This window comes from Ips typographus, linkage group LG10 (genome assembly GCF_016097725.1).
Source record: "Ips typographus isolate SLU linkage group LG10, UJ_Ityp_2.0, whole genome shotgun sequence".
NCBI lineage: Eukaryota > Metazoa > Arthropoda > Insecta > Coleoptera > Curculionidae > Ips > Ips typographus.
In genome coordinates, this window is record NC_138431.1 from 6,386,894 (window position 1) to 6,398,200 (window position 11,307).

Consider the following 11,307-nt stretch of genomic DNA (forward strand, 5'->3'; position numbering starts at 1 on the left):
TTCTTTCCACCCTGAATTCTTTTTCAAAAGTTTATAAACTTTATGCTTACCTTCGGTTGTTTGGTTGAAATTATTTCTGTACAGGATTGTGGCTGGTTGGGATAAAGGATTTTTGAGTCAAAAGAAGGTTAGGCTTCAATGTTACCTATGAAGAAAAAAAAAACAATTTTAGTCGACTTTATTTGCTTATAGCAAAACTTTATAAACCCTTAACTTATCAAACTAGACACCAATTAATCATAAAAACCAGTGTGTGGAAGTCGAAATATTATTATCCAATTTACAAAGAATCGTTTTGTATAACATTACAAAAATTACGTAAAGCAACCGATTTTAGTATGTTTTATAAATTAAATAACAACTATAACGGTTTTATACTTTTTATAAAGCGTAAAAAAAAAGATCTGGTTATCAATGTACTATTTACAAAAAACATAACAAAAACGTCATTGGAATAAATTAGGTAAGAAAATAAAATGTGTATAAATTATATAATAAACGTAGAAAAAGCGAAAAAAAAAAACAGCCACAGTAAAGAGGTTATAAAGCTTTTTTGAGAAAATTTGCATTTAAGTTTGCATTTGTGAATTAACAACAACAAAAAATAAAGGCCATTTGTGTGTTTAACTGCGTTAAAGTGGGTGCAACCCCTGTAAACGTGTTAACTTTAAAAAACAGAGATTCAAGTGCGTGTTGGTTAATTTAAACAAATCACTACCCGTTTTCTTTGTTAAAATTTAAAGCAGCGAAATGTTCTTGTCCGTGTATGGATTCTGGATGTAGTCCCTAAAAAAAAGGGAATAAAAACCAATCTATAGTAAAAATCAAACCATTTCGCTTTGATTTTTGTGACTGTCCCAGGAGAAGTGACAGTGACGTCCTACTGAAATTCACTTACGTCTTAGATTAGTTCTTAAGATTTTCTTTTTGTGGTTGTCCAACAATACTAAAACATACAGGGTGTACCTTTTGAAATTTGTACTTTGATTCTGTGAAACACAACTGTCTCTGTCAAATCAGTCAACACCAATTTTAACCCTTCAGAAACTTTAACAAATTTGTAGGGACAATATTGGGCCACTGTGTAGCTCTGAGTGTGCACAATCCAACGATACTAAAACATACAGGGGGTCCCTTTTGAAATTTGTAACTTTTACTCCTTAAAACGCAACTTACTGCCACTAGCCCTGGGACGGACTTTACAGGCATTTAATTTTACTTGATTTTAACAACAAAAGCAAACATGCGGTTTTTTTGAAAATAACACTGTCAAACGCAAAACCACTACACAATTCTTACCCACTTATTCGCTTAAAACGGGAAGCATAGATCTAAAGAAATGATAGATTGTTTACGTGCCAAGTCAAACTAATAAGAAATTAAAAGGGTGGTAAAAACTTACAATTCAATATTATGGATGGTGGACGTTGGACAGTTGTCGTTGACCCGGACATGGCACTGCTTATGGCATTTTAGGTAACAATCGCGACACTCGTATCCTTGTTTGCCGAATCGCCTCGCTATACTTTTGGCGCACACTTGACATATTGTACCACTAGAAAAATTTATCAAAAAGAGTAATTTTATTTATTTTTGCGTGGACTACAACCAAGACCAACCTGGTATAAAGTCTGATAACTCACCCAGGTAAATGCTTAGCAACGAAGGTGTGATCGTTGAAAATGTGCAGTTTGGCGCCCTTTTTCTTCCATCGGGATTTTTGCGCCAACGATAACGGCACCAGGTAGTGCTTTTTGATGCCGTTCTCGATGGTTTCGAGCACCAGGGTGCTGGCCTCGTTGACGTAGGTGCGCGTCGAGGCGCTGCTCAAGCCTGACGCCTCCGACAGACTCGATCTTCGTGACGTTTCTTGCCCCGGTAGGTTTAACCGGTAATCTGAAACCAAAAATTATTCAAATTTTAATTTTAACAAGTTTTACACAAGCGGCAGTGGTTTTTTTTCTACAAGGTGGCTTAAAACATTAATTAAATGTCCTGATTTGGTCTTCTCTTCTTAATAGTAGTAGTAACACACACACCAAAGGGTCTCCCAGGGCTAGTGGCAGTGACGTAATAATTGTCGTTCCTTTTCTATTACATGCGAATGAATGGGGGCTACCACGTGACGTTGACCGGACCAGCCTGTTGTGCCGCTTGGCCGCTAGAGGGCGTCAAGTTAGAGGTCTGAAATTTGTACCACAAACGCACCTCGTTGGAACTAACTTCAGACAGAAGTGAATTTCAATATGACGTCACAGTTAATGTCGTCACTGCCACGTCTCCTGGGACAGAGAGTAAAATCAAAGAAAAAACTTTCAGACACCTTGTAGAATTTCTTCAAATACATGCTTGTTGCGTTTGTTGTCAGAACAACAAACAAACTGAATTTAGTGTAGTAGTTTTGACAACACTCCCTAAAGTGCCAGTGCAATAATTACTAATTAGAGTGATTGTTGAAAAAGGTATCTTGAGAAGCAAAGCTGTGTTGCCAAATTATTGTTTAAAAATACTAACAAATTTTTAAATCCTAATTAATCTGACCCAACAATATAGGCCAGTAAAAGAAGTGAATAAAATACATTTCGATGTTTATTTCGTGCCCATAAATGCATGCAAATAGATGTTAGTACAGCTGATTACGGAATAAAGCAAAAAAGTGTAAATTACCGTTATTGCAATACTCAAGGTGCAGCCTAGAAATGGTTCCAAATTTATCTAAAAAAATACACAGCGTGGAAATTTCAGCCCTGACCAATTTGGATTTGTATAGAAGCTCAAACATTTAACAGACGAAACAATGGAGCTTTATTCGGATAAAGCAAAGATCCATTGGTTCGACTACACAGAATAACTTACGATCGTCGAGATTCCTCCCCCGATCCGCCGACACTGACCGATTCAAACTGTCATCGCGGCCAATGTCATTCTCAGGTCCGGCTGATTTTGATCGGTTCCGGGACTTGCCTAAACGCCGTTTTATGGTTCCGAAAAAGTCCCGCCGTTTTCTAGGTCGTCCGCGAAACTCAAAGTCGGACTGTTGTTGCGATTGCAGACTGGTCGACATATCTCCAGGCTGAAATTAACCCCATTTAATTGCAAACTCTAGCTCTAAGGAGAACAAGCCAGTTCAAAGCTTCGAACACGTCAAACCTTGCTGGAGTCCGTGTCTGTGACACCGTTCTTTTTGACTAACTCCTCGAGTTCTGCGTCCGTGTGGACAATACCGTTCGAAGGGACATCTACGTTTTGCTGTTCTGCACTAATCAGATCTTGGCTAGGATTCGGTTCTAGCCGTTCCAATTCTTTCCATTGTCCGTTGTCCATAGCGAGCTTGATTAGTTACGAAATTGGAAAAAAAAACGACAAATGCTTGGTTGTTATTATAGCCACACCAAATTATCGGTGTGCCTCAATAAACAATGGTATTAAATCAGCGTTTATTGAGATACCCGAAACAAGAAATATTGCGCTGAAACTTACCTTTACTAACCGAGGCGAGGGTTGCTAAAAAAAAAACGGTAAGCAAATCCAGTATAAATCACACTCAAACACACTTTGCGTCAAGCTTACCCTTTGTACACTGTGAATGACTAGAGTGCTCTTGTTAGGACTGAGGAATTGTCTTTGGCTGCGTTCCAAATCGTCCAAAGCGGAATGCACCAGGTGATTACCATTCGTTAAACCATCTATAAGAATGTACATAAGGAATAGGAAATTTCATCCTCTACAAGATTGTATTAAGGTGTTTTTGCCCTTTAGGACCTCTTTAAGGAGTTACAAGGCAAAAAGTGAGAGGATTCACCAAATTGTTTTTTTTTAAACAATTCTGGACAAGTTTAAGATACTTGTAGAGGCCTCTGGCACTTTTTAGAAGGTTCTCAATAGCATTTAGAGGTCTATGGAACTTTCAAAATGGCCCTAGAAGATTCTGGCAATTTAAAACAACTCTGGGAAAGATTAAAACACTTGTAGAGGGCACTAGAACTTTTTAGGGTCTCCTTAAGAAGAATTGACAGGGCTCACCAAACCACTTTTTTTTTAAACTAACTCACATTTCCACTGAACTTAACTCGATTATTTAAAAAGCTAAAAAAATATAAATAAGGATAGTTGTAGGAAATTTCATCCTCTACAAGATTGTATTAAGGTGTTTTTGACCTTTAGAGCCTTTTTAAGAACTTAACGGTTTTTTTTAAGGTCGACGGAAATAACTAACTCTCAATAATGAAACTCACCATTAATGAATGTGGTGGTTGCTGTGGTTAATCTAGCCCGATTAGGTGATGGTGTCCTCATGATGCCCCGACCAGGAGATGGGTTTCTAATTGTTTCCTTAATTTTATAAGGAGAACCGCTACCAACATTGGGAATGTCCGCCCCTTCTATAAACAGGAACTGAAACTTCCCATTAAATTTGTTACACAGGGATGTAAAGAGGAACATTTACCTCGACGGTTAGTGTTCCGGTAATAGGGTCGGTTTCATAAGGCCTGCTTTGTAGTGTAATGATTTGGCGTTGCGAGGGATTTATTAGGAGTTCTTCCACACCAACAATGCCCAAACCCAGGAACTTGTGAGGTTTTGTGGAGTGATCGTAGATCTCAAATAGTAGTTCCGCAGTATGCGGGGACAAATCGCTGAAAAATTAAACTCAAGCCCGATGAGAAGACTAAAATCAGCTGAAACTTACAAAAGAAAGTGTTCGTCCCAGTAAGGGGAGTCGGTGCCCCTTTTCACTGAAGTCTGGTTTTTCTGCGGGGGTTCATCCATTTCAACGACGCAAAATGGTTCCACACAACCTGTAGCGCCACCTAGTTGATTGGCGCGGATCACTTTAACTAAAAGTCGTTTCTCTCCTTGCAATTGTAGCGAGCTTCTCGTCAAGTGGTTCGGGGTGGACGCAAACAAGTTGGCTTGCTAACAATCCCATTAAACTACCCCAAAATCAATCAATCACAAACAACTCACCATACTGTCGTAGTGAAGGGGTAAGGTGCGTCCAGGAGTAGCCACGTGACGTATTAATCTAGGACAAGTAGGATATTGGGACAGATTGATGTGGATTTCCGCGTTCCTCATGGCGTTGCTCACGATTTCCCCAATCACTTCCTGTAGCTGAGTCTCGTCCAGGTTGTTTTTAATGTTACCGACTGGGGCTAATGCCACTTTAATCTCAGGCCAACCGTCGCATTTTATATCTGCCTGCAGCTTCTCTGAGATGCAAAAAATGTGAAGCCGCGCCCTGAATCTGTTTACATTCACTCGGTAATGGGACGTGTCCACTTTGTCCCCTTTTTGACGGAATGATTTTAGTTGGAAAGCGGGGGTTGCTTCCAAATCACAAGTTATTGTCTGTAAATTTGTGTTTTCAGTGAATGCTAATTCCCAAATAAACATATCAGGAGATTGAAATATCCGACTATAATAACACGTCAGTTAATTGGTTTGGGAATAATTTATGTTGATTCCTGATAATTTGGAATTTTATAGTTCTGAATTAACTAAAACCTATTATGTCAAACACACAAGGCAACTAATTCTCCATGATGGAAACTATAAACACAAATACATTAAATTATAGTAGTATTTACTTGGATTGGTCACGCCAAGGTGAAGGGTGATTCTGAAAAAAAACTGTTTTTTTGTAAATAAACCAGAAATTACATATTTTTTTTACCAGTGACCCTTAATAATAAACTTCAATTAATAAATGAACTTATTGACTGTGAATGTATTGACATTGCGACCTGGTAGGTCATACAAATTCAGATTAGGATTCAGTCATACCTATATCAGGGAAGTTATGCAATAACATTGATAAACCCTAAGGGGAATTAAAGTCCGTGTTTTGGGTAAAATGTAAAAACTGAAAAAAAGTGGATTAAACGTAAAATTTGACTACTAGACTATAGCGTTGGATGTTAAATTTAGACCGTTTGGTGTTGATGATATAACGCTGGTGACGAGACCGGTTATATTTAAATCAAACAGGTAATCTATGACGATTCCATGCTTTTTTGTATTTTTATTACGTCATGCCAAATTATTAATTCCAAAACAATTTCGGTAGGTAATGGGTTATTTTTAACGTTGTATTGGTAATGACCAGTGGCACCCACAATGTGTGTTGTCAAACACCGAGAAAGGAAAATTACTAAGCGTTTTAGCAGCTTTGGCAACTTACCACATCGTCTTTGGAATCGGCCTCAGCGAAAACATTAGTAACTGTTGGCGGGTGCGTTTCTGGTAAGATGCGAATCAGTTCCACCCCAATGCCTTGCTGAAAATGTAAATTCAAAGCTGTTATATTAAGATATCATCCTGTATACTACTATTTCAATATAAAGAACGTTGACGAAGCAACTGAAAAAGGTATCACAGACAACAGGGGCAAGGCTATGAAAGTTCAACTATCTCATTAAATTACGTCATTATGTAAAATTAACTCACCATTATCAATTCATATAGGATATTCAAGGATTTTTTTTACTTGCTTGTTTGCACAGCTTTTGGGACAAAAAAAAAACGCATGATAACATTGCATACACAAGTCAATAATACTGGGCGAAAGCTGAAAGTGGAAATAGTAACTGAGTGAAGAAAATTCAAAATGGTAAACCAGTAAACCGGTCAAAAGGTGAATTGGAGCCCAGATTTGGATTCAGCAGATCCGAATTAGTCTATGAGTGAGATTCATATCAATGTCATATGGTACCTTAATAATTGGATTTTCCAAAAAATGCTTTGGTGCATCCATTCATTCAATCGTGAATAACTCAGTTATTTAAAGCATTTGACAAGATGTTTTCATAAATATCTCATGGAAATGAACTACAAAGTTGTTTCATTAATTTTTCAGATTGTATACACTCACCAACACACAATAATAGATGGATTAGGTGAAAACAGATGAAAAAACTCATAACATTAGTGTTAGTTTAAACTAGATATTGCTTTGCCGTTTAAAAGAGTATTTTTTCTTAATCGATTAGGGATCATTAAGGTGTTCAGTTTGTTTTCTCAAGAACTCTATAAAATCTTTCAGCAGATCCTTTCAATATTTACATTGAGAGTTTTAATAGGCGTAACCAGCCCCGTTATAGCAATTTAACGAGTCGTAACTTGAAGAGGCAGTTCTGCAGTTAAAGTTAATTTTAATTTCTTACAGTTGTAGAAAAGGGTTTTCTCTCCAAAACTTACCTCACTAACTGATCTCTTGGAGTACTCATTAAGTGCTTGTATCCAGAACTGCACCAACTCGTTAACGATCACAAAGTCATTGTACAACCACTGGAAAACGTCATTAACCCACAACACCACCACGTTGTCGGGGCCCGTGGCCTGGGGCGCCGGTATGTATCTCGTTTTCTTCGTCTCGGGAGCGGGACTTTGCCGAGTGATGCGCCGACGTACTGGCGGAGTTGGCGGCACAAACGCCCCCGTTCCCTTTGGGACGATGACGGGTTGTTTTTTCACGTTGTCCAGCCCGTCCGGCACCGATTCGGACTTGGACAAAACAGCCGGTGACGTCCTCTTCGATGTTATGAACCGTTCGTAGACGATCTTCCCCAGCCACAGTACGAAGAGCGCGGCCAGGATCCAGCCGAACAGAAACATGGCCAGAGTGTCCATTGTGGTATCTACAGATCCGTCCAGTACGCAGATTAAGTCATCGACGGCTTCGGCTAGATCCATGGTCCAGCCATAATTGTCCTGGTAATCTGTGATAAATTAAAATTGATTTAAGGCTAAAACATCATGCAAAGCTTGATATACAAAGTATTGACCTAAAATCGATTAACTCATCACTCAGCCACCTTAGGGAACGGTTACAACTGCGCGGGTATACTAAAAATACACTAGAGGCCCGCTTTGCCCACTGTCCAGACTCTGGGGCGTTTATAAATAAATGCGAGAATCGTGAGCGTTTCTCGTTTTCTAATGGAGATCCGCGGATTCCGGACAGCACTTCAACATTTTTATGTTCTAAATTTAAGTCTATTGTTGAGTAAATGTAGTGGCTAGTCCATGGAGGAGGAGAAGTGTTTGTTTATTTTTGTCCAAAAATAAAGCCCACAATTATTATGTTCTCAAAAGCAGTGTTGCTCTGATAACCTTTAAAACCCCATTAAATTAGCAACAAACTGTTGGAATGTAATACATATTTACAAGAGTGACCTCAGCCTGTTTATTACTGAAGACAGACCAGTTCTGTAATAATTATTACTAGCAACACATGGTTTACATATTTGCCATCTAGTTAGATTGAAAATTTGATTAATAATTTAAAAACTGGCATAGTAAAGGTCAAGAGTATTTTAGTCTTTACACCACAAATTGCTTACAAGTGTTTACAAGCTATCAACTAATTACTGTAACAGTAAATTGGGCTATAATTACCTGTGACGTAATTGACTAACTTGATTTAAGCTTTTACTAGAGAAACAAATGCAGAAATAAATAAATGTGATATAATTAGATAACCATAATAACTATTCAAATTAAAATCATACAATAATTAGCTTTCAGTAGTAAAATGAGGTCATAATATAGTCAAAATAAGTACTCAGGCTGATGGTGGGGTTTACCAAAAAAATATATATAATGGCAATAGTAAACATGTCACCCTGACTAACGACTTCCCTTATGAAACCAGAAAGGTGACAAACACACATAAACCATAAACATGCAATATTTATTGATTTTTCCAGGCACTTCCTCATGTCACCTCATGTAATTATACTGACTTCCTTTTATATGGTTGAAATCAAAAGTTGTAATTAAACTATTGCCCTACTTACCACAGTCAGTGGTTTTAATTGTAATAGTACCAAGGATAATCACTTTCACCTATGTTTACCAACAAAGCTTCCCCCAAAATATTGACATTTAAAAAGGCTTGGGGAAGGTGACAGCCCCTGATTTCATCACTGATTCAAACAATGAACATGGAAATTTAATTCTAACAGTTTTAGGACTACATCCAAAGTAAATCAAGTGGGAAAATCCAGATCGCAAACGGAAGTCGTAACCGCACCAATATGTATCAAACTTACCTAGCTGTTGACAGGGAATTCTAGTTGATAATCATTTGAAACTTTTAAAGGTTTTCACTCAACGGCGATTAAATGCGAAGCTTGAGCTCACTTTTCTACTGTTGGCTTAACTGTTTGTGTTTACTGACTGCTTCATTTCATGTTTCCTGCTGGGTACCATGGACCATGGCTTTAAGCTCCGCCCATAGCTGTCAAACACAACGCATATGCGCTCCTCAGATTCTAATTACAAACAAGCTAAATTAATGTGATATTTTCTACAGTGTTTCAGCAATATATTGATAATTATTTAATTCACTGTTAATTATGTAAACAAATAATTATTAAACCACACCTTTGTCAACAAATGGACATTAACCTCACTGTTTTGACATTTGAAGTTAAATATCAATTGACGCCTGACAGTGTTATGGTGGTTGCGATTTGCGCTTACTTTTAGGTTAGGTTAGAATTTTCACTAGTAGTGAAGAAAATCATGGATTTCTGGAAAGACACCTTAGGTGAACCGAAAAAAATTGTGGCCCCAATGGTAGATGCCAGCGAATTGGCTTGGCGCTTGTTGAGCAGAAAATATGGTGCTGAACTGTGTTACACTCCAATGTTACACAGTGCCCTATTTGCCCGCGACCCCAAGTATAGGGCTGAAGCTCTAGTCACGTGCGTTGAAGACAAACCGGTTATAATACAGGTACCGCCAAACTCTCAATTAAAAAACACGTTTAAAAACAACATTTGTAGTTTTGTGGAAATGACCCTCAAACCATATTAGATGCAGCTTTGTTAGCCCAAGATCATTGTGTGGCTATTGATATAAATTTGGGGTGTCCTCAGGCTATAGCCAAAAGGGGTCATTATGGGTCTTTTCTTCAAGATGAGTGGCCTCTTTTGCATAACATTGTTAGTTTGTTAAGCAAAAAATTAAAAGTTCCAGTCACTTGCAAAGTGAGAAGATTTGAAACCAAGGAAAAAACAGTTCAATATGCTAAAATGCTTGAATCAGCTGGATGCAAAATGTTGACCGTACATGGCCGTACTAGAGAACAAAAGGGACCTTTAACTGGTTTGGCTGATTGGAGTTTTGTTAAAGCTGTTAGGTGAGTTAATTATTGTGGCTTTACTTAACAAACAGTGTTAACTAATGTAACAGAGAGGCAGTTAGCATACCCGTAATTTCAAATGGTAATATACAAAACATGCAAGACTTGGAAAGGTGTCTTAAGGAAACTGGTGCAGTTGGTGTAATGACTGCAGAAGGGAATTTGTACAATCCTGCACTTTTTATGCAACAAAACCCGCCCTGTTGGGAACCAGCTATAAAGTATTTAGAGTTAGTTGAAACATACCCTTGTCCTAACAGTTATATTCGTGGACACTTATTCAAATTATTCCACCATGTGTAAGCTATCTGTATTTAATTAAAATTACCATCACTTTGAACTGTTAAAAATTCAAGACTATCCCTGCCAGACAACAACCCACTGAGGATTGAATTGGGGGCAGCCAACACTCTAGATCAGTTCAAACAAATCACTAAAAAAATTCAGTCAATGTATGAAAAATACCATACTGGACTGGAGGTTTGGAGTGAAACTACAGAATGTGGAACACAAAACTTGGTACTGCCTCCATGGCTGTGCCAACCTTATGTCAGGGACACACCTGAAAATCATGTAAAAAAAGTTGAACTGAAACAAGCTGAAGCAATTTTGGTACTATACAACAGACTCAGTAAATTTGGTTGTGTAGAAATGTGATTCAACAGGCTGAAGGTGCAAAGAGATGTTATGAAGATGCAGAAGGCAATACAATCAGCAGGAAAAGAATGAAGAAACTCAGAAGGATAATGCGAAGGCCAGAAAAACCAGGTGACAGTTGCCAAGAGAGACCCAAAGAGAAGTGTAGCTTGTGTGAAAACCCTTTGGTAGGTTAACTCTAGTGTATTACAGAAGTTTAACTAAACTTATTTTTGTAGGGCTCCAAATGTGGTTATAAGTTATGCAAGAAGTGTTGTAGGGATAAATGTTTTCAGGAAAATTTAGATTGTGAGGGTCACAGGATTTTGGTCAGGACTAGAAGGGAAACGGCAATAGCTTACGCCAAAAAGGATAGTTTGGATTTAGATCCTGATTTTATTATTAAAATTTGACTGAATTTTGCTGTTTTATTTTTAATGTAGAGGTCACGTGATCGTTTCTTCTGCGTAAACAGCTGGTCATGTGATTAACTGTCAGTTGAAGAAATGTTTGGTTTA

General features: G+C 37.9%; 2 protein-coding genes across 7 annotated transcripts; one reads left to right on the top strand and one right to left on the bottom strand.

Annotated features, from left to right (window-relative positions):
- Positions 1 to 162: 162 nt before the first annotated feature.
- Positions 163 to 9,394, bottom strand: LOC145734426 (uncharacterized). 6 transcript variants are annotated; one of them, XM_081987775.1, is made up of 16 exons: positions 9,057 to 9,394; positions 7,201 to 7,721; positions 6,185 to 6,280; positions 4,969 to 5,352; positions 4,691 to 4,917; positions 4,448 to 4,637; positions 4,236 to 4,395; positions 3,571 to 3,686; positions 3,481 to 3,504; positions 3,151 to 3,330; positions 2,857 to 3,073; positions 2,668 to 2,715; positions 1,644 to 1,896; positions 1,403 to 1,555; positions 1,300 to 1,331; positions 163 to 786 (listed from the first exon to the last, which is right to left on the bottom strand). In XM_081987775.1, exons 2-15 carry the CDS (start codon positions 7,693 to 7,695, stop codon positions 1,304 to 1,306), a joined length of 2,571 nt encoding a protein of 856 aa, XP_081843901.1. In that variant the 5' UTR covers positions 7,696 to 7,721; positions 9,057 to 9,394; the 3' UTR covers positions 163 to 786; positions 1,300 to 1,303. The 6 variants fall into 6 exon arrangements, with proteins under 6 accessions (XP_081843901.1, XP_081843899.1, XP_081843900.1 ...); XM_081987773.1 differs by lacking the exon at positions 1,300 to 1,331; XM_081987774.1 differs by lacking the exons at positions 1,300 to 1,331; positions 9,057 to 9,394 and adding an exon at positions 7,788 to 8,001.
- A 73-nt stretch (positions 9,395 to 9,467) lies between these two features.
- On the top strand, positions 9,468 to 11,207 carry Dus1 (Dihydrouridine synthase 1). The gene is made up of 6 exons (XM_081987854.1): positions 9,468 to 9,744; positions 9,795 to 10,150; positions 10,204 to 10,452; positions 10,510 to 10,765; positions 10,819 to 10,977; positions 11,029 to 11,207. The coding sequence occupies exons 1-6, from the start codon at positions 9,532 to 9,534 to the stop codon at positions 11,200 to 11,202; spliced, it is 1,407 nt and encodes a 468-aa protein (XP_081843980.1). The 5' UTR covers positions 9,468 to 9,531; the 3' UTR covers positions 11,203 to 11,207.
- Positions 11,208 to 11,307: the final 100 nt, after the last annotated feature.

Excerpts from the sequence above, each read along its gene's own strand:
- LOC145734426 (XM_081987773.1), bottom strand. The coding sequence starts at position 7,695 with ATGGATCTAGCCGAAGCCGTCGATGACTTAATCTGCGTACTGGACGGA. Across the intron at positions 6,281-7,200 it reads CCAAGAGATCAGTTAGTGAG|CAAGGCATTGGGGTGGAACT; the intron begins GTAAGTTTTGGA and ends TTACATTTTCAG. Across the intron at positions 3,074-3,150 it reads CAGACACGGACTCCAGCAAG|CCTGGAGATATGTCGACCAG; the intron begins GTTTGACGTGTT and ends GGTTAATTTCAG.
- Dus1 (XM_081987854.1), top strand. The coding sequence starts at position 9,532 with ATGGATTTCTGGAAAGACACCTTAGGTGAACCGAAAAAAATTGTGGCC. Across the intron at positions 9,745-9,794 it reads ACAAACCGGTTATAATACAG|TTTTGTGGAAATGACCCTCA; the intron begins GTACCGCCAAAC and ends CAACATTTGTAG. Across the intron at positions 10,766-10,818 it reads AACAAGCTGAAGCAATTTTG|GCTGAAGGTGCAAAGAGATG; the intron begins GTACTATACAAC and ends GTGATTCAACAG.